The following is a 22,664-nucleotide window of genomic DNA, read 5'->3' as shown; positions in this document are numbered from 1 at the left end:
TAGATTTAGGTACTGGTTTCCTAACCAACGGGCTGTGCAGGCTTGGTCGTCACTAGACTTGAACTTAAGGTTCTTCATCTGTGAAATTAGGGTGTTGGACTATGCTTTTTCCAAACTGGGACTCAGTTTTAGGGGTTATGATTGTGAGGGTGGGTTTCACTATAGAATCTTTACCTCATTTCAAAAAAAAAAAAAAAAAAAGTACTTCTAGAAATAACTACTTTTTAAAAAGGGGACCCGCGACTAAAAGTGTTTGTAAACCAATAGATTAAGTGACTTCTTAATTACCCTTTCCAGCTCTAACATTCTAAAATTTTGAGTATAGTGCAACATCCTTTCTAGGGTGGTGGAAACTCCTACAAAATCCCTGGCAGTGGATTGTCAGCCTGATATCCTTTGCTTAATTATATCCAGGGACCCCACTTCAGCAGGCAGCCATATCTCTCAGGTTCTCTACCTGGCTAACTCCAGCCCGAATTTACTCAATTTCTATTACTAAGGCAGGTAGAACCCTGTCACAGATACTGAAGAAATACCAGAAGCAAGAGAATTTTTGACTAAAGGCTCCTATATGCAAAACATCGTGCTGGAGGAGTGGATTTACACTAGTAAATATAAGGCCAAATGTGGCAGGTTGGAAAGTTGTATTCTGAAGTCAAAACTAAGTTCCAATCCCAGCACCATTACTTAGTAGTTATGTGATCTTATTCAGACTGATTAACCTCTCAGAATCTTATCTTTACCATGTAGAACGGGGTAATACCTACCTCATATGATTAATATATGCAAAGTACCTGAAATAGATCAAGTGCTTAATAAACACTTGTTTATTCTCTTTCTTTCCTTCCCTCTTGGGAACATGAGAGGGAGAATAATTTTTACTGGAGTAATCTGGGAAGCTCCTTGGTAAAAGTGAAATTTGAGCTAGGACCTCGAAGGATGAATAGGATTTAGCTGGAAAAGGACACTCGTAAGAGGAGGGGATAGTGTCAGAAAAGGTACAAAGGAAGAAAAGCGCAGGAACCCATAGATAGCATAAAGTGGATATACTGGGAGGGAAGGTTAGAAGGGGAGTGGCTTGGGAAAGAAAGGGTTATGGTAGGAAATAAGAGCAAGGGCTGAAGGCATCTTCTGGATTTTCTTTTGGCAGTCATGACTAGGGCTGAGACTCAGCAGCAGGAACAGGGCTGCCCAGCACCAATCTACAGACGCAACTGTGTGGTCCCCAAGTGCCATCTTTTTTTTGCCACTGAAAGTAGGATTTCATAATGCAGTGTCAAGGGCCTACTGTGTAGAATGAGCAAAACTTCTCTGCAACAGAAGGCACTTCTCTACCAGTCAACTCAAAAACAACTGGCATAATCTGAGCTGGATCACAATAGGATGGTGCAACATTTGACTCCTTTTTACTGACGTGGGTTGTGGTCCCTCTGCTACTAATGGTCTGGGTTGTCTCCAGGTCCATTTCCTCTTCTGTACAGGAATGGAACTGAGGTACTTGATTTCTTTCTTAAAGGATATTTTCTGACATATGATAAATTCCCTACACTTAAGAGGCAGAAAGCTGTTCCCAGATATTTATTTGGCCAGTCTAGAGCGCCAAAGGGCTTTGTTCCAGGTAGGCACTAAACTAATCTCCACTTCCTTCAATAGCAGCTGGCTATATATTCTTCTTTATGATCGTTTCTGAGGTCATCTACTTACCCCAAATCTCAGATTGTACTCCTATACATTCCAAGACTATGATTTGCCTACTTCCCATTGCTGGGGTACATCTTAGCTTAGGAGGCAGTATTGCAGTCATGATGAGTCTGCAGCATCCCACAAGAGGACTCTAACAAATGAGCTATAATTTAGCAGGTCCTCGAATAACATCATCTCATTCAACGTTGTTTCATTATAATGTTGATGAGATGCCATAGGAACTTAACTCTTGTTTATATCAATTAGCCTATGGGAAAACTGGTTTCATTATACATTATTTCAAAGTTGCAGAACCTATAGATGATGTTGAGCACTTACTGTATATTACTGTACTTGGGCTCTAAACACTTCCTATATAGTTGAAATAAAGTAGCTAAACATGTTTAATAAGTCAACAATGTGACAGTATCATGAAGTATCAAAAATCATGACGTATAAAAGAATGGTTAAGGTAACTGAAGATATTTAATCTAGAGAAGATGTCTTGGGAAACACATGATAGCTATTTTTAAATACTTACAGGGAAGAATGACTTGATTTCCTAATACCCATGGTAAAATTTATAGAGGTATACTCTCTGACTTGATATAAAGAAAGATATTTTAAAACCTGACTGTCTACGAGTGTTCAAGTAGGGTCAGATGACCAGTGATTGGGAATATTTCAAAAGCAGGAGCAAGTAAGATCTGAGCCACTGTTCTATTGGTAGGGTGTTTGTGCTGTTCCTTAAATAACTATTATAAGCAGCTTCAGTCCAATAAATTACTATCGCCCTGTCATGGGCCTGTGTGTTGGTTACTATAAAGAGGAAGCTAGGAAGGCAGTCATATTGGATCCTGGAATATAGTCAGACGGGGGTCTTCATGCAGATACCCTTTCCAGTTCTCCAAACACCCACTCACATATGGTCTCAAAAACACCCAGTACCTTTACTTAGCTTTACCCACTTCACAATATGCTCAATATGAGCAATTTGACTCCCAAGTGTACGTCAGGCCTGAGTGTTTCTTGTGAGCCATAGTTTTAGGCTGAGGAACCTTGAGAGTTGAGGAGGGTGAGCCCCCCTGCCCGCAGGGGGCTATGATGATAAGAGAAGTCTGTGGAAGGGGGATTGTGATGACAAGAGAAGTTTGTGGAAGGAGAGGTACCTAAGGAGTCCTGGAGAGGCAAATCTAAAGGTCCAGGCCTGGCAGCATCACTGTCCAGGAAGGCCCCAGTTCCTATGGCCTGTGCATGGGGGCCATTTGTTCTTGGCAGACTTCATTCCAAGGGTCCCATGTGGATCACAATTAGGGACTGGGCAGAAGGCAATGGCTGGTTGGAGAGAAGCCAGGCTCTTTAGTAGGGGAGGATGGCTGGAACATAGCATTGAAGTGAGCTCGGCTTTCAAGTTGCATACGATGGCCCAGTGGGGAGGTGAGTCCACGGAGAAAATGGATCCGAACCAGCCCCGACTGTCCCCCAGATACCAGCCATCCATAGGAGTCCAGGTTTGGGCTAAATCGTACCTGTGAAGAGAATAGAAAACAAAAGAACGATGCTCATAGTTGGTGCTTTCGAGTGAGTCCTAGGTGTAAGAGCAAACAACATGAGCCACAATCCGAAAGGAGAGCATCATGATGGGGTGAGACAAGTAGGAATGAGAAGACAATGAATGAGGTACATCTATCGTGCTCTTGAAGATGAGCCTGCCAGAGCTATTTTCCCTCCTTAGCTAACTCTGTTGCCATTTCACTGATCACAGACCCAGAGCTGGAAGAAAATGAGAGTGAAGTAAGGAGAAGACGAGACCTAAGATTCTTACCTTATGAATAGCCTCCAGCTGCAGCCTGTCCAGGCAGAGCTGCGAGTGCCCCTCTCCCTCCTGCATGCGTAGCATTGGTTCTCTATGGAGCAGGTCGTGGAACGATCCCTGGGGAGGTTTGTAACAGGAGAAGGAAAGCGAGCAGCTTCTTAGTTTTGCATCTTTGTGCTGGAACTCCTTGGGATCCCCTACTATACAAGGACTAAAGTTTTCTACCTTTTCTAATGCCATACCCACTCTCCCAGTCTCAATTTACCAAATCTGTGTCTTGAAAGAGCAAGTAGTGATGGTTGACAGTTTCAGCATAAGTTCGAGCCTTTGGAGGGTTGGGGGCCCCAGATGAAGCAGAAGAGTGGCCTTGACCTTCAGGACTATCCTGATATGGCATCAGATCTGCTTTATATATAGGCTAGAAAGGAGACCATGAGATTAGGTTCCATAATACTGAAGACAGAATAAAATTAAAAAAGAGAGAAAATTAGTTTTAGGCAGGAGACTCTTAAAGATGGAAGAAAGTAATATGTTTAAACATATGTTCAGATGCACTAGAGTAGAGAAGATTACATGCAACTTTGTGCTAAGACTTCTGGGTTAATATCAGGGCTGGGAGACTAATTTGTACTCTACTACTAATTTGTAGTACTAATTTGGGAAGTCACGTGGATTAGGACCCATCAGATGGTGCTGCCATTAAATAGTCATATACGTACGAATCTTCGCTCTACAGGTCGCTTGACATTTATTGGGTTCAGTGCCATATCAGGCAATATAGCTGCAATGAGCTCCCCGGATATATCTCCTGCGGCTATTGTCCCAAGCCAGTCAGATCCTGAAAGACTCTAATAGGAAGAAACACATCTCTTTCATTCATTCATCCATTCATCCATTCATTCAGTTCTATGAACTGGTAATAACTGAAGTCTCAGGTGGGGAGAGACACACACACAAACAAAAAATGAGTTTATCATAACCCATATCTTTGATGATAAAGTTACTACAAACCTATCTTCTTTGCTCCAAAACTACTGTGTTTTCCTAACCACCACTAAGTGAGTAAAGGAATTCTTTTCCTGTGTAATGAAGATTTTGTAGAGAGGGGCTCACCCAGACGGTGCCTTTTCGAGGAGCAGTGAAGTAGGCCTTAAAACCAAGGTAACCAGCATCAATGTAATGAATCCCGCAGAGTCCATAACTATAAGAGAAAGAGAAAGTAAAACCTTCCTTTTTCTAAGATTAGATTCATTTCTTCTCCCCACTTCCTTCTAGAATTCAACCTCAGTGAAACAATCCCTGACTCTCCTCTCCTCACAACAATCTGGCACACTTTGCACCCCAACCCTTAGGGCATATCCCCAGAGCTCTTCCTATGTCCATCCTGCCGTACGAGGCATAACAGTTGTCCTGAGCCACAGTGACACCATTGTAGGGGAGCAGCCAGGCCAGCTCTGTACTCAAGAAGCGCTTGATTGAGTTTATTGGTTCATAAGGTCGTCGAAGATCCCAGAATTTGATTTTCCGGTCGCTCCCTGCAGAGACTATGAAATGACTGTGGAAAGATGGAAGACGGAGAAGATCAAATCTGAAAAGTCTGGAAGAGTCAGCCTACCCCAGCTTTACTTCCCACCTCCACAGCTCTCCTGCTCCAACCTGTTGGCTTTGCACCACTGGAGGGTACGCACAGCCTGGTCATGGGCTAGGAAACACTGGAAGGGGTAGAGCTTCAAGGAGCCATCAGAGAGTCGTATCCGCTGCAGTGGCGAGTTAGTAGGAAGGTTCCAGAAAACCACCATGCCTGAGGTAGGAACAGAATGTGTAGGTATTAAGGCAGGTTCTCTCTTCCTCACTCTTATTTCTTTCTCTGTCTTCTACCCTCAGATTTGATCCTTTATGAAAGGATATAGGGGTCACGATTAGTAACCAACATTTCTCTGTAGTTTAAAAATTAAACCTGATATTTTTAGTTCTAATTCTCAGCCACAAAAAAGCGATAGCTTAGTCTGGGACCTGTAGTTAAAGGGTAAGTTGAATGTCCCCAGTAGCCTCTATTCTCTATTAAATGAAAGTAAAGAGATTTTTAAAAAACATAAATCCTCTAGGACAGATTTGGTAAACTACAGCCCAGGGGCCAAAAATAGTCTGCTGGCCTATTTTTACAAATGCAGTTTGATTGGAACACAGCCACACTCATTTGTTTACCTAATGTCTATGGCTGCTTTCACTTTACAATGGCAGAGTTGAATAGATCTGACAATGGCCAAACAGCCCACACAACATAATCACTATCTGGACCTTTACAGAAATGTTTGCCAACTCTGCTCTAAGACAAAGAACAAGCAAGGAGCCCAAAGCAACAAAATGTAAAGGAACAGAAAACAAATGGACAAATAGAAACTAACTCAGCTGACCCAAAACAAGTTGATCCCTAACCAGGCTGGCAAAGGAGGAATTAATCAAAAGTATAACTTTGATAAAAATAAAAAATGAATTAAAGAACAATAAGAATTTAATAAATAAAGTTTTAGGGAAATATGTGTAGCTACAACTTCTTTTATACATAAACTCAGGAAATGTAGCACCTATGAACTTTTCTTGAAAAAAAGAACATACTGACAGTAAATTACAGCTAAGCAATATAAATAATCCAGCAATGGAGGAGACAGATAAAAGGACTGGTAGAGACTTGCAATTATTTCAATATAAAATTAAGATTAAATGACTTTGGGATTAAGATAGCAAAACAGCATCAAGTATCATGTACCTTGACAATGTTAGACTAAAATCACCAAAAGAAACAGAATTAGAAGATGGTGGGAGGGATGATAAGAAGAAATATGAGTGCTAATTTCCTTAACTCAGGAGAATAAAGTCTATCGGCGATGTCTAAAAATGAACTTGTCATTAGAAAACAACAACCACTTAATAACTCCAGCTACTTAGTATTATTTATAATCTTTTTGGTTCTTTTTTAATCTTAAAAGTATCTTTAAAGAACTAATGTCTCTGTGATAAAGGAACATTTTTGGGAGCTTACTCTTTCAGTTTCACTTGTCTTTTTCATCTGTAAAATTAAAGTTTAATTAAATACAATATCTTTTATTTTAAAACAGCTTATAGAGTATGATCCCGTTTTTATAGAATTACTTCTCTCTCTATCTTGTTACCTTTATATATGCATAGAGAACTGCATGAAATTATGTTCGTCTACTCAATTATTTTTCTGAGTAAAAACATTCTAGTGACTTTTTTCTTTCTATTTTTTTACATTGCTTGAATATTTATAATTATGCAATGCCCAACACTAAATCAAGAAAGAAACAGCGACCCAAAACAAGCATGTATCAAAGCTTAAAGAGCAATAGCTCCTTACGTTTTGTTTTGTTTTTTACCATTATAGTATCCAGCAGCCAGGTGGTGGTGGGGCCGAGTGGGCATCCAGGCCAGGCTAAGGCACTGACCACACTCAGAGGGGTCTGAAGCTTGCATAGACCCCACCTGAAGAGTTGCCACACATTGTACCTGCAGAGACAGAAGAGACGGGACTAGGGTTAGGGATACTTACTGTTTGGAACTAAGACTCAAATCAGTGTTTAATCCAGCAGGATGGAGAGATTTTTCAGAGTTAGAAGGAGACACACTACAGAATCAGTAAAGGAGGTTCTAGAAGATGGAGCCTCGGCTAAGACAGCAGGTTCCTCACTCACCTTATAGATGGCGGGTTTCATTGCATCTGTGAAGGAAAAAGAGCAGTAACTGACACTCTGGATCCAGTGGACTGAGGTTCTAATCAGCCTTGCTCTTAGATCAGCACTCCGCCCTTTCAATAATGACCTCCCCTTACACTTCTATCTTTCTACCACCAAATGTATGAACCTTTCTCTGCCCTATCTTCTTTTAGACTCCTGTTATACCTAACAGTATCCTTCCTCCTATCAGAATGGCTAATCCCTCCCTCTGCTCTCTCCTCATCATCTCTCACCTTTTTCAGAACTTTACTCTTTGGTTACCCTTCCTTTCTCCTGCATTATTCACTTTCTCTCTCCCTAGGGGCTCATTCTCATATTCGCATGTAAACATGCTCTACTGTCTCCTATTTAACCCAACCAAACAAATAAAATCCTTCCTTTACTTCCAGCCACCACCCTCAGTTATGTGATCCCCTTTACAGCCACACTTCCGGAAATACTGTCTGCGCGTTCTGTCTTCACTTCCTCACCTCCCATTCCCTCCTCAACGCACTTCTCCACCAGACCACGAAATGCGGGATTTCTCAGAGTTCAAACCTGGATGCCCTCCTCCACACTCAGTATAGTTGAAAAGCAAATAAATTAAACAAATAAGAGCTGCCTGTTGCTCATCTTCAGCTCTATATTCTCTCCCTCTCTTCACAACAAAGACCGTGTTTCTGTGCATGTGTGGAGGTGAGGGCAGGAGAGGCTGAAGACAGGACTAGAGACAAGCCCCATCCGTCAGCCTCAGCCTTTAGCAGCTCTTCACACGTCCAATTAACTAGCAATAAGATGGGGGAAGCCTGAGAGCACAGGAGAATAGAGACGAGGGAGAGATAAAGGTAATGTGTCGAAAGAGTGCAGTTATAAATTTACAAAAGAGAGCACCACTCATAGGCTGCTAAAGAGAGAGATCAAGAACAAAATGTGAGAAGTCAGAATGGGAGCTATGACTGAATAAGGCTTTGTACTAGAAAAACTGGGCCTCGAGGAGTTTCAGGGGAGATGGGACAGGCTCTACTAAGCTCTGGTCACAGCTACAGCAGCCCCATTCTCCTTGCTGTGCTACTCACCTGGGGGCTGCTGAGCCTGGAGGGCCTCAGGATGGGGCAGACTGAACAGCAGCACCTTCCCGTCTGAGCAGGCGAGAGCCAAGAGACCCAGTCGAGGCAGGAGAGGAGCCTAGAGGGTGAGACCAGACCTGCGCTGAGGCTTGTTGTCTCAGGCTTCTCTCAGAAAACTTTTGAGGTTCTGGTCTCTGAAAATATGATATGGGATTGCTGGAAAAAGATCCATCCACCCCTCTCCAACCTCCTTTCCTCCAATTCTGGGAACACCCAGGGCCACTTTGTCCTGGTTCTGAGTCCTAGGGCCATCCCGCAATCAACTTGGAGGTACCTTCCGAGGGGTGCCTGGAAGTTCCCATGCTCCACTGGGGCAGAACTTGAGGTCCCAGATGCAGCCGTGGTCACAAGCAATGCCATAGACAAAGTGGGCCCTGTTGCCAGGACTGAGGAGAGAAAGCATGTGGGGAGAATGGGTAGGAAGGAGAGGCCTAGGGCTGCCAGAGCCTGTGGTCCTCTCATCTCAAGCCAAACCAAGCCCTTCGCACTTATCCCCATTCCTGCCCAGCCCCATCTTTCTCTCCTCCTCAACCACCCTCCCATGGCAGTGTCCCAGCCCCACCTCACCAGCTTTCTTGCTGCAAGGTCCCAAGGCCCCAGAGCTGAAGCAACCCAGGGCCCGAATGAAGTTGGCTCAGTGGGTGTGTCTCATTCATATCAGGGCTGGAGAAAAGGGCCACATACTGTGAAGCTGCTGCCCCCTCTGGCACTGGGCACCAGTCCAGAGCCCAGAGAGGTCCCCCTGTGAAGAAGGACACATCCCAGCGCTCTGGGTGTGCTGTGATCGAGCTAAATCTAGAGGAAAGTCAAACATGGAATAAAGAAAGGAGTTAATAAAAGATAACAAAAACTTCATAGGTGAATGGATAAATAAACCGTGATACATCCAGACAATGGAATATTATTTGGCACTAAAAAGAAATAAGCTTGATATCAAGCCATGAAAAGGTATGGGAGAACCTTAAATGCATATCACTAAATGAAAGAAGTCCATATGAAAAGGTTACATACTGTATTCCAACTACACGACATTCTGGAAAAGGCAAAACTCTGGAGATAGTAAAAAGATCAGTGACAGGTTTGGGGAGGAGGGATAAATAGGTGGAGCACAGAGAATTTTTAGGGCAATGAAAATATTCTGTGTGATACTATAATGATGAATACATGTCATTAAATATTTGTCTGAGCCCATAGAATATACACCAAAAATGAACCCTAGCGTATGGACTTTGAGTGATTATGATATATCAATGTATGTTCATCAATTGTAATGTACCATTCTAGTCAGGGATGCTGATAGTAGGGTAGGTTATACAAGTATAGGGGCTAGTGGTATACGGGAAATCTCTGTACCTTCCTCTCAATTTTCCCGTGAACCTAAACTGCTCTAAAAAAAATTAAGCCTTAAAACAAATGGTAATAAGGACAGAATGGGAGCTCCATGGGGAGCTAGTATGAACTGGCTTAAGCAGGGGCCAGAATATCAAGCACAGTCGACAACAGTCCTAGCCACCATTTGTATTTTCCTCCTTTCCTTCCCCAAGTCAGTCTCGCTCTAGCTCACCTTCAGAGATGATAGGGTGTGCATTCTGTTTACTATAGTGCTCTCTATAGGGCCAGTCTCTCAGAGAATGTTCTGAGTAGATGTGACCTTGTAAACAGGTTTAACTCCCAATCTCCCTAGCTTCCTTGTCTGGCCAGCAGCAATGAGCACTGAAAAGTAGAGGGGACTGACCAGGTCTAGCCAGGACTCTTACCCTTGGGACCAAGTGGACCAGCATCAGGGGAAGAACTGGGCCAATCTGTTACCCCTTTCAACATGCATTTTTCTTATTTATATCTCCTAGAATCAGAAAAAGAAATGTAAAATCTCTTTTGATGTAATCTTCACCTGTTTATTCGGTAGAGTGTGCCATCTTCAGGAAGTCCTTCCCGGTGTACAGAAAACAGTGGAGACTTCTCCTCCTGGGGCAAGTAGGGAGCTGCCTCACTAGGGGAAAGCAAAGGGAACAACAGCCTGAACTTGGGAGTTTCATCCATTCCAGGATATTCATCACAAATCAAGAGCCCTCTGTCACCCTTCCACATCAGTGGTGTCACCCCCTCTAGGCTTCAAAGATGTCTCTTCAACTTACAGTTCAGATAACAAGTGCCACTTCCAGGCTAACGGAATCCATTCTGCAAACTCCCAGTATGAATGCTTCTGTTCTCGGCTGGGGGAACAGAAGTGTTAATGAAGGAGGAGAGAAATTCTAGAGCAGTGTTGTCCAAAAAAAGTTTCTGTGATGATGGAGGTGATCTATTATCTGTCCAATATACTAGCTGCTAGCTGGACACTAGAAATATGGCTAGGGCGACTGAGAAACTAGACTTTTGAGTTTATTTAATTTTAATTAATTTAAAATTAAAGGGCCATGTGAAGCTAGTAGCTACGATATTGGACAGCACATATCCAGAGCTCCTGCCTATGAATGTCTTCACTGTTCTGCCCTCTTTCCCATGGCCCCACTTCTAGATTACCCTTTGCCTCCACCACCAGCTTTTCATCCCATCCCCATTTCCCAAGTCTCACAGGTCCTTGGTGAGATGGAGGCACTTCCAAACAGGAGCCATGATGTGATTTGGTAAGCCATTGGGAGCCACTCCCCGGCAGTGTGGCTTCTGCTTCTGAGGATCAAATTGAAGAAAGTGTAAAGGTGAGAATTTTATAGGCTGGAGAAAGTCCCTAGGAGACATCTTTTACTTTTCTTGGTACTACTTCCTCTCTAACCTCTGCCCACAATCTTAAAAGATTTGTTTCAACCAATATAATGACTTCTCTACCTTCTGCTCCTACTCCTCTCCATCAAAACTGCAAAACCTTTATCTATCTTCTGATCATCTGCATGCACTTGATTCAACAGATTCCCATTGACTTCTTACAACTCTTGTCCTATGGAGTCTCTCCTTATTCCTCCCACCTCTCTAATATTCCTTCGCGGGCTCTCCTTCCTCTCATAGGTTTGACTGATGATGGTATAGCCCAGAGCCCCCCTGACTTTTTTGCAACCCTCTATATACATATTGTTGGTCATCTCATCCCACATCCCATGGCTTTGATCACCATCATTACACCTGATTATCAAGTTTACATCTTAGAAAATTCTAACTTATTCAGTATCAACTTTTCTATAAACTCTAGACCTATAGGGTGGCATTGAGCCATACTAGAGTATGAGGCAAAAGGAAAAATCAGTAATACAGTTCCTGTCTTTATTTAAAATTTTGATATTTTGTTCATTATAGATTTGTTGAATTTTGATTTTTTTAAATGTTGCATCAAAATATTTATCTTGATTTCTGAGGAATCTGCTGCTCCTCAGTGTTGCACTTGAGACAAGTAAGGCACTGGTCCTTTGTGTATGACTAGCAACCAGGTATCCCTAGAATGGCGATGGCCCGCAGGCTCCCCCAACTCAATATGTCAGAAAGTGAGCTCATCGCCGGCCCTGTCGACCTTCACCCTTCCGGCATCCCCCACTCCTCCTGTGTTCCCAAGACCAGTGCATGAGAGCACCATCTGAACTGGAAACTCCCATGCCTTCTTTTCCTTCAACTTCCAAGTGCTATTAATTCTCTTATATGCCTCTTGAATCTGCACCCTCCACCCCTCCTCCTTCACTGCTTGATTCAGGCCCTCACGATCTCTCATCTGGATCACTGAAACTGTCTTTTAATTGTCAACTGCAAACTGATCTATTTTCTTAACTGACCATGTTATTTTTCTACTTTGTTGTATAGAGTTTCTATTTGGGATGATGAAAAAGTCTTGGAAATGGATAGCGATGATGGTTGACAACACTGTGAAGGCACTAAATGCTACTAAACTGTACATTTTTTAGATGGTACGTTTTGTTATATATTTTTTACCACAGTTAAACAAACAAACAGACACCTTTGTTGGCTCTTACCAGTCTTAGTCCTTTCATCCTCTCTAGTGTAATCTCCCCACCACTTTACACCCAGCCCTATGCTGCAGCCATAACCAATTCCTGGGAAAACCAATCTCTATGGCAAACTTTCATTCACCTTTTAAGACCTAGCTTGGGGGTGGGTGAAAAAGGAAAAAAGATTAAGAAGTACAAATTGGTAATTACAAAATAGTCATGGGGATGCAAAGTATGGCATAAGGAATTTAGTCAATAATACTGCAATAACTATGTATAGTATAAGATGGGTACTATACCTGTCGGGATGATCACTTCATAAGTTATATAAATGTCTGATAACTATGCTGTACACCTAAATCTAATATAATATTGTATGCCAACTATAATTGAAAAATTAAAAAATTATTTTTAAAAAAGGAAAGAAAAGACCTAGCTAAAATACCATTCCTCTGTGAAGCCTAAGCAGTTAATCAGCCCTCCTCTATATGCCCAGAGCATTTTGTTCACTCCTAGTCTAGCACTTAGCACACTGAACTTTGAGAGGCAGGACTCCTGTCTAATCCACATTTGTGTGTCCTAGCACAGAGTAGATACTCAGTATACAAATGAATAATCTTGTTTACTTATACCCTCAGCCCCTGCAATTTCAACTGTATTTGAAGTTGTGCTTTTCTTCTTTTACCTCTTTTGGCCCTCACTGTTACTAGGCCAAAGCTTTCCTCCTGGGCACCCTGCTGACACTCCTAATAATCCTACTATTTCCCCATCTTCTTTCTTGTCCATTCAGATTACCGCTGAAGTGGATCCTCGTGGGGTGCTTCGGGGCATGGCAGGCTCAGGGTCAGATGAGCTCTCACTTGGGGCTTCACTTTCTTCTCCATCTTCAGCCTCAACCTGGAGAACAAAGTCTTCATCCCGTGCAGTGTCATCCTCTTCTTCTCCACCTTGACAGGTTGCCTGTTGCCGAGTTTTCTTTGGTTTGGTGGGGCTGCTCACCTTGGGGCTCTCAGGACAGGATACTGGAGTAGGCAGGGCTGTTGAGAGCTCTTCAGCCAGTTCCTGAAGATACAGAAGTGCCCTGCGGGATGGGGCAGAGTCAGAGCCATACTCACAAACACTTAACTAAGAGCCCACTTTTCCAGACACTTGGCTGATTCTTATCTCACTGGATCCTCCCAGCAATCCTGTGAAGCAGCTATTAATTTCCCCTTCCCTTCTGATAGATGAAACAACAGAAATCCAGGAAAGTTAACTGGTTTGTCCAAGATAACATATGTGGCATCTAAACCCAAGTCTTCTGACTCTAAGTCCATAGCACTTTTCACTCTACCACAGTCAAAAATCATGGAGGGCAAAGGAAAAGAATGGAAGGGCACAAATATACTTATATATATTGGGTGGTAAAATTACAATGAAGACCTGGGGGGAAATTGTGAAAAATGTGATAGGATACGAGGTACAGAAAGAAACCTCCTAGACAAAGTTAGCAACAGAAAAAAGCTGTTGCGGCCAGAGCAAGAAGAATGTTCAAGTCTCCAAAACCCAGACACCATCCCCACTTACCTGATGCCTCATCATAGACTTCTCATTACTCCAACATCTGCCCCACCCTGATCCCTTCATCCCAAACCCCCTCCACCAAGCTGTTCCCAACAATCCTTACACTTGGGCAGCCCTTCGGCGGGGTCGTTCCCCAGGCGGGGTCTCAAAGTCCTCGGGGGGCCTCTTTGGAGGTGGAGACTCTGGCTGATCTAGGCCTTTTGACAACTTCAGCAGCAGCAGCTCTGCCTTGGACTTACGACCTCGTTTCTTAGGCATGGGAGTGGATAGAGGGTTGGATTGATCTAAGAGACCAGGAACCAGAGGAGCTGATGGAGGATTAGGTTGTTGGGGCCTTTTTGGGCCTTTCCGTGTCCTACCACCTCTCTTCCGGCCAGGCTTTGAGGCCTTAGGCTTTGAGATCTTTGACATCTCTGAAGAAAGATCTGTAGAAAAGAATATGGGTCTGTGAGATGGGACCAGAGCTCAAACCTCTTTGGAGTAGACTACACCATGCCCTGTAAGGTCCTGTGAGCTCAACCTGCTCACTTTCATCTTAAGCTAAGCATGGGGAGAGAAACAGATGAAAGAACAAGGTACATACCTTGCTGTTCCAGTCTGGAGAAGCTTTCCTGCTCTGGAAGGAACTTCCTCTCATCAAGAGAATCCTCAAATCCAGACAAAGGTGTGGGTAAAGACATCTCTACAGAAGTCTCCGTACTGGTTGTTTCTGAAGAGGTCTTGCCATCAAGCTGGTTTAGCACCTCTTGTCCAGGAGAGTCTACTACAGTCATGTTCCCCACGGGGCCGGCCTCCCCCAGGGCAACACAGCCGACCCCGCAGGTATCCATCAGCACCCGCTAAAATGGCAGCCCCTGCATACAGAGACATACAAATGAGTAGAAGGCAAAAGCTACTTGCATTGGCTCAGTTTTCTATTTTCCTGTATTTCCTCCCATCACCCCCACCCTTCCTAACTAGCAACCTAAGCTCCTTGATCATTCATTCATTCATTCATTCAACAATAATTACTAAACATCTTCCATATGTCAGGCACTGTTCTAGAAACTGGTAATATAATAAATAAGCAAGACAGACAAAGTCCCTGCCCTTATGGAATTTACATGCTAGTGGAACTGATAATAAATAATAATAAAGCTACCATTTATTAAACGCATACTATGTGCCAAGCACATACTAAGTGCTTTATTTACATTATTTAATTTAAAGCTCATAAGTTTTCTTGCAAGGATACTGCAATGAATGCCTAGAGCTAACATATATCTTTGTGAATATTAGTCAAGGAACAGATTTATTCAAAAATAAGTAAAACAGTTCTCTAGTGCCATGCCATTAATTTTTCACCTAGATGGGGGAGGTGGTAGGCTTTGGGCCAATAAGGAACATTCTACTATGTTAAGAGACCTTTTCCACATTGAAGAATAGACTAAACATAGTCACGAATCTTCATTTTCTTTGAACCCAGGAAATTAGTTGTGCAATCATGGACCAAAGTAAATGGACAGAGATAAACAAAACATTAATTACCAAACCAAAAACCTAAGCAACATAGAACTGTGCAAGGGCATAATTTTCTGGTCAAATAACCTGCTTGTCTGTGACAAAGGGGAAAAAATAGCCCAAATCCCTGGAGGGATCCTCCAACAGGTCTTTCTATGTCTTGAGGATAAAGAAATCATCAGCATCAGTGGCGATGTGTGGTAATACAAACTCCTTAAGAAATATCATACAAATTAAAGTTCCCAACTATCTCTCTTAAAGAAGCTACAATCTAAGCAGATTATAAACTGTAACAACAGCCAACCCTCTGACTCAGGTGCTAAGGATACAACATAAAAATCATATACTAAAGATAGAATACAACAATGTCAAGGTAAATATAGGTCAGTGAGAATTTACCTACATTGTTCTTTGGTAAATAGCAAGTCATGACAGAACTACTCCATTCAAAATTAGTAATAAACAAAAAGGATCCAAATGGGATCTATGCATAGATACTACAGAAAGAATACAAGACACAAACAAATGAAAAAAAAAAGAAAAAGAAAGAAAGAAATGCACCCTTTCAAAGAAAGTCTCCAGAAAACAGAAGAAAATTTCCAACAAAAGCTTCTATATTTTCAAAAAAGACAGAGTCTGTGTGATTCAAAAAACAAGAGATCAAAGAAAAGATAAAACAATGGCAAAGTAAAAAATGTGCTGGCAGTCATAAGAAACTGAGAAAAAGAATAAAATTATAGAAATGAAAATCAGAGATGCAAAATGTTGAAATTATACTGCTGAAAAGGAAATGAATGATATGAAGGATGGGTTTCAGAAAATGCACACAGGTTGCAAAGAGATAAAAGTGATTAGTGAGATGATATGGATGGAATAAAGAAAATGGGAAGCCAACATATGAATAACTGATACTCTTAAAGAAGAGAGAAGAAAAATGGTAACAGAAAAAAAAACTACAAAAATTGAACAAAAGAAAATTTCCTGAAATAAAAAATAGAATACTATCCTGAAATGAAAGAAGACCTCGGTCTATAGATCCAAAGAGCTTACAGTGTCAATGGGAAACAAAAATCAACAAAGAATCATCCAGATGAAGAAATAACTTAATGAACATACTAAATTTCTTCTACAAAGGGAGGAAAAATCAGGTTAGCCTCAGAGTTCTCAAAAACAATTGATTCCAGAAGATAAAGAAACATTAAAACAATCAAGAGAATTCTTTACTTAACTGGGATGTCATTCATGTAAAAGCAATTAGGAATTACAAAATTTATGCATATTCCTTAAAAATAATCCACTTGAAGACCTACTTTAGCCAATTAAAAATAAATCAATATAAAGAACTTTCTAATGGAGAAGTTGTGGTATAAAGACTGGCAGTAAGTATTTACCTTAGTGATAACGGCAATTGAGTTTAAACAACCATGATAACCACAGCTATAAAACAGATTCTAACTTAAAAATTTTAAAGGCCCCCAGTGTAAAAATAACAGTGTTCTGGTTGTAGTGGACCAAGACAAAAGAAGTATCCTAATTTTGCTTCTAAGGCTGGTAAATTAAAAAATGTAAGTTTATTAATACTATTTATATGTTTAATACAACTAAAAACAGTATACTATATTGCTTCCAAAATATGCAGTAGGCCATAAGAACCAGAGGAATTTTTTGAAAGACCACACAATAAAAGATTAATAAGGAAACACACACACACAGATGATGGAAACAAGATAAAACATTTAGTATAATAAACATATATCAGATGAATTCATCTATGAAAAGAAAGAATAAAGGACGTGGTTCCATAGTGTAGCAGTTAGCACGTCTGCTTTACATGCAGAAGGTCCTGGGTTCATGCCCCATTGGAGCCACGGTCCATGGTCTACGGCCATGCCACCCTAAACAAGCCCGATGTCTGATCTCGGAAGCTAAGCAGCGTCCTGGTTAGTACTTGTATGGGAGACCACCTAGGAAGACCAGGTGCTATAGGCATAAATAATAATAAATAATAAAAAAGAAAGAATAAAGATTCAGATTGATTTAAAAAGCCAAACAACTACATGCTTTTTAAGAGATGTCTAAACCAAAGGAACTCAAAAAGCTGAAAGTAAAAAGAATTAAAATATACCAGGCAAATGTAAGCAAAAAGAAAAGTTTTGATGGTAATGGCAAAGTTGAATTCAGGGGAAAGAGTATTAAATGGAACAAAAAGGAAGTACTTTATAATGAACAAAACTTCAAATTAGGTAGTGGCTCCACAGTGTAGTGGTTAGCACGTCTGCTTTACACGCAGAAGGTCCTGGGTTCGCGCCCCAGGTGGAGCCACGGACCATACCCCAGGTTTCTCAGGTGCATGCCATGAGCGTGTGGGGGGGAATTAAAGAGGGGAGAAAAAAAAAACCAAACTTCAAATCATATAAAAGACATAAAACATAAATGCCATGAAACTTTAGATATCAAACAACATAGCATCAAAACACATAAAGCAAAATCTTCAGGAAATTCAAAAACTACTTCCTTTAATCATTGACAGATCAAGTAGGTACGGACAGAGAAGATGTGAATATTGCCTTCTATATTGGTCAAGGTTCAGTTGCATAGAACACAATCCTCTCAAGTCAGTTCAAGCTAAAAGAGACTTAATAATTAAAGGGTATTAAATGATTTACATCAGTGGGACTCAAAGTGTGGTCCAAGAACTGGCAGCCTCAGCAACAATTGGAAATCCTACCCCAGATCTACTGAATCAGAAACTCTGGGATGGAGCCAGGCCTTCAGGGGATTCTGATGCATATTCAAGTTTGAGAATCACCTGCACAGAGGATCATTAGGAGATGTGGGTGTGGGGGACATTTTAGGAATAAGTGCTTGTCAAATTGAGGAGTTATAGCTGCTGATTCAAGAACCACATGGCCTCTCCTATGCCATGGTGGGGAGCCACCTGCTGAATCAAGAAGCCCCTGCTACAGCTGATGGCTCCATAAACAGGTTGTCTCTGCAATAATCAGAAGACCATTCTCTGGCTCCCAGATCCAGAAAAATACCACGGCCACAATCTGCACCAGCAAAATGCATACCCTCTGGCCTGCCTCTCTCCTCTCTAAATTCAAGTCCAAATTTGAGTTCTTCAAGAGCACATCTGATTGGCAAGACCTAAATCATATTCAGAATCTTGGATGGTAAATTTCCAGGAAATGAAATTTCTAGCTTTCCAGGCTCTTGAGAGGAGGCTGCTCATTCTCTCGCATCTCATTTACCCCAGGGTAGAAAATGGAGTCAGTGTTTTCTCAATTCCTCTACAATGCCACTTCTTGACCAACAGTCCTTCCCCTCCTGTAAAAACCTTGTTCCTTTGAAGCTCATAACATTGAGCTGAAGCACTGCTAATCACTACACTGTCACACCCTGGACTTTGTCATCACATAAAACCTTTTAACCTCCAAAATCACTAAAACATCCACTATCTGATCACAACCTCCCATCATTACAGCCAGACTGCTCAACTACTATCACTATATCTACTCTTCAACCATATCAAGCCACTCTATCCATTGATCTCTCCAACTTCTCCCTATGGAGAGATCACATCCAATCTAGCTTGGATTCCTTTATTTTCATCAGATTCTTCTTATTATGAACTTCCTTTCTTGTCTTTTTGTTCCATACTCCTGGCAAAATTCAAGTCCTGGATGAACCAAATCATCTGTCTTCTCCATGTGTGCATCTAAGCTGCCAAGCGCTAGCAATCACACTTTCTCTCTACTCCAGTGTCTTATCCCCTGGTTCTCAGCAGATGACTTTGTGATTTCTGAAACAAAAACCAAAGCTAGTAGATGGGAAATACTTCAATTTCTTGTCAAGTAACCTAACACTCTCTGCATCTGAACCCTTCCCTTGTCTACTTTCTAAGGCCAAACCTTGCACTTGTGTTCTAGACCCATTCCCCGACACCTCCTAAGGAAACTGGAGGTATTTATCCTTTCCTTTCCATTGGTTCCTTCCAAACAGCCTTTAAATGTTTATAATTCTCATCTTAACACACAATTATCCTTCAACCTATATTCCTCCTCCAACTAATATCCTCCTCTTTCTTCTCACAGTTAAACCTTTGAAAGAGTTGTCTGCCCTTACATTTTAATTACTCTGCTTCATCCTAACTAGCATATTGCCCCCAACTCATCACTGAAGCTAAAGTCATTAATTACTGTTAGTCAATCCAATTGACAGTCTCGTTTAACTTGACCTCTCAGCAGCAAGGAGCTCTGAGATGACTTACCACTCTTTTCTTGAAAGTCTCTTTTGAGAAGCAATTTAAGTGCAGTAACCTTCTAAATTTTTATAAATGTTCCTCAGTCTTTTACAGTTATTTCAATGACACCTATTTGGTAGCTCTTTCGCTTGTTTGCAAACTCATCTCTTTTATGTTTCCAAAGCATTCAACTTAGTTTGCTTTTCTGTTTTAGAATTGTTTTAATAAAAATTTTAGTTGATACAAAATAATTATAAATGTGTAGAATATAAAGAATAACAATAAAACACCTGTTTATCTTCTATATTTCAGCTTAGTTTTAATACAGACAATAAATCATACTCAAATTCCTTTAAAATTTAAATATATAACACAATATATAAATATAATGAAAAACCAACTGACACAAATTCAGGAATCAATACAATGAGTCTTGGTAAGTATTCAACTCTACTAGTGGGAGTAGAGTGACTAGGCCTAAAGGAGAAAAGCCTACATGATTTTGAGCATTGTGTGCCATGGGCATCGGTCTGTATGCTTTATAAAGGAAATGGGGAACATCAGTTAACACAAAGAAGTTAAATGGAGATCAGCTAAGATAACTTCTATGTATGTCTTAAAGATTTCCCATATCAGTATGCATACATCTATCTCATTCTTAGTTACTATATGCTGTTGCATAGAATTATAGCTTATTTAGCTATTCCCCATTTAAAGATAATCGGGTTATACTATTACAAATAATACTGCAATGTGTATTCCAGTACGGATGTCTTCATTAATGAGAAATTATTTTTCTAGAATGAGCATCTGAAGTGGAATTAGTGTGCTGGGTTGAAGGGTATGCACCTATCTAAATTTAATAGATATTACCAAACAGTTTACCAAGCGAAACCAATTTATATTCCCACTAACTGCATTGCAGTAGCTATTTTACCACCCTCGCCAATCTTCAATTTTTGCCAGTTTGATGGGAGAAAGAATTCTTCTTTATTGTATTTTCACTGACCTGATAATAATTGAAGTTAATTTATATGTTGGACATTTATATGTCTTTTATGAACTACCTGTGCATATACTTTGCCTGTATTTCTATAGCGCAAATTGATCTTTTCCTTACTGATCTGTTGAGTTAATTGTGTTGCAAATAGTTTCTCTGTATCTACCTTTTTTAAACTTTGTTCATAATGTTCTTCTGAAACTGAAGTTAAATGAATTAAATTTCTCAATCTTCTCCTTTATGGCTTGTTTTGTGTCTTAAAAAGGCATTTTCTACCCTACTGATATAAACATATCCTATTTTATTTTCTTCTATTATTCTTCTAGTTTTGAATCTTACCTGTAGCTGAAAGCAACAGCACCATATGATGGTTAATTTCCATTTATGATTTCACAATACAAATTTTGGACACAGTAAAGGAAGGATGTTCAGTAAATTTATAATAGAGTTTATAAAATTATATATTTGCACCTCGACTTGTCTGGGTCCCATGCTGTTCCAGGCTGCCAGTCTGACCTCAGCCAAGGGAAATAATTAGATGTTCCTCAAATAAGGAGTTACTTTAAACACACTGTTTCCAATAAACTGTTTCCCAAAGTGTTCCTATGGTACAACTGGTGGTATGCAAAATGATTTTCATGGTACAAAAATGAACAATTTTGACAACTGTTTTTATTTTAACTTGTTTAAAAAACTGTAACAAGCCCATGACGCCGATGGTTTCATCTATATTGCTTAGAGATTAAAGCACTTACATTTTAAAAATAAATCAAAGAAAACTACTAAGAAAATAATTGTACAGTTGATAAGAATGGGTGGCAAAAAGTGACGATGGCACAGGAATGACTTAAGTTTGTGTAACAATATGCCGCAGGGGCGAAGAGGCTTGGCTATACCCTACGCCACTCTAACAAAGTGAGTTATCAGGGGTGGAGTTGAAGTCGTCACCTCTGGCTTCCCCAGCAGGCTGCCAACTTGCTATGTGATAAAAAGACCAAACAGGGAAACTTAACTGGCCCTTAGCTACGCCAATGGGGTTGCAGCGCGCGGGGCACAACCCCCAGGGTTAGAAAAGTCTCAGTGAGGAAGAGGCTACGACATAGCAGAATGAGGAGACTGAACCTCCACTATTAGAGGAGTGACCACCTGCCCTCCCTCACTTCTGGGCGTGGGGGCAGCTTTCACCACTAGCCGGTGCCGAGGTGAGCCCTGAGTTGTCTAAGGCTGAGGACTACTGTACGCTCAGAGTCGATGGAGTGTAAAGTAGGAGGCACCGAGGCAAGAACACAGGATGCCGCGTTATGGACACCGCGTGGGGGGAGGAGGCAAGACCCGTTGTTAGCAGAGATGGGGGACGCACGCTTGCCACCGTGGGGAAGAAAGTGGGGAGGATGATGGTTTCTGTAGCAGCGCAGGGGCTGGAGGTCGCGATTTCGTGCAGAGAGGGAATAGCGGAGCCGGGAGTTCACTCCTAATATCTTAGTGCTACAGAAAAAGGAGGAGGGGGAGAAATAATCGTGAGGCGCCCCCGCACACCCCGCTGCGGTACACTCACCCTCACCAAAGTCCTTCCGGAAGTCCAAGTTCGAAGATGGCGCCGCCCGTCTGGTCGCGGTTTTATGACGAAATCTGATAGCTACTCTTCATAGATGCTCTCCCTTTGCCCCCGCCCTGCCGCCGCAGCCAGTGCAAAGGTAAACACGTGAGCTTGGTTGGGAGTTTGTGCCCAAAGGCGTTTTCTGTTAGACTATGTAGTCCATGATGCAGTGCGGGGAGAGCTCCCCAACCCTTTCAGAGCGGGCGAAGCTCCTGGGCTTCAGCGGAGCAGGGGACGCTGAATGGCCTTACAGGAATTGCAGTGTCAAGAAAGGAAGATTGACGCCTGCGCGGTGACGGTCGTCGCTAGCCTGAGGGTTCCCACGAGGCCTCTATGCTATCCTCCACGGTGCAGTTGCTCCCAAGCGCTGAATACTGGCTGTCCTTGGAGACTACCGGGACTATGGCCGTAAAGGCCAGGCCAGACGTGATTTTTTTTTTTTTCCTATGCCTACAGCACCTGGTCTTCCTAGGTG

At 41.6% G+C, this 22,664-nt stretch overlaps 1 protein-coding gene across 1 annotated transcript; it reads right to left on the bottom strand.

The window, feature by feature from the left end:
- Positions 1 to 1,237: 1,237 nt before the first annotated feature.
- Positions 1,238 to 22,448, bottom strand: GTF3C2 (general transcription factor IIIC subunit 2). Its single transcript, XM_039887556.1, has 19 exons — positions 22,148 to 22,448; positions 14,430 to 14,700; positions 13,950 to 14,271; positions 13,079 to 13,364; positions 10,930 to 11,024; positions 10,493 to 10,570; positions 10,249 to 10,347; positions 8,925 to 9,152; positions 8,632 to 8,743; positions 8,307 to 8,415; positions 7,210 to 7,235; positions 6,895 to 7,024; positions 5,156 to 5,300; positions 4,893 to 5,054; positions 4,613 to 4,700; positions 4,219 to 4,347; positions 3,765 to 3,917; positions 3,509 to 3,616; positions 1,238 to 3,212 (listed from the first exon to the last, which is right to left on the bottom strand). The coding sequence occupies exons 2-19, from the start codon at positions 14,674 to 14,676 to the stop codon at positions 2,994 to 2,996; spliced, it is 2,736 nt and encodes a 911-aa protein (XP_039743490.1). The 5' UTR covers positions 14,677 to 14,700; positions 22,148 to 22,448; the 3' UTR covers positions 1,238 to 2,993.
- Positions 22,449 to 22,664: the final 216 nt, after the last annotated feature.

The sequence above is a fragment of the Pteropus medius genome, unplaced genomic scaffold (assembly GCF_902729225.1).
Source record: "Pteropus medius unplaced genomic scaffold, Ma_sr-lr_union100, whole genome shotgun sequence".
NCBI classification, from domain to species: Eukaryota; Metazoa; Chordata; class Mammalia; order Chiroptera; family Pteropodidae; genus Pteropus; species Pteropus medius.
This window is presented reverse-complemented; position numbering and strand designations above follow the sequence as displayed.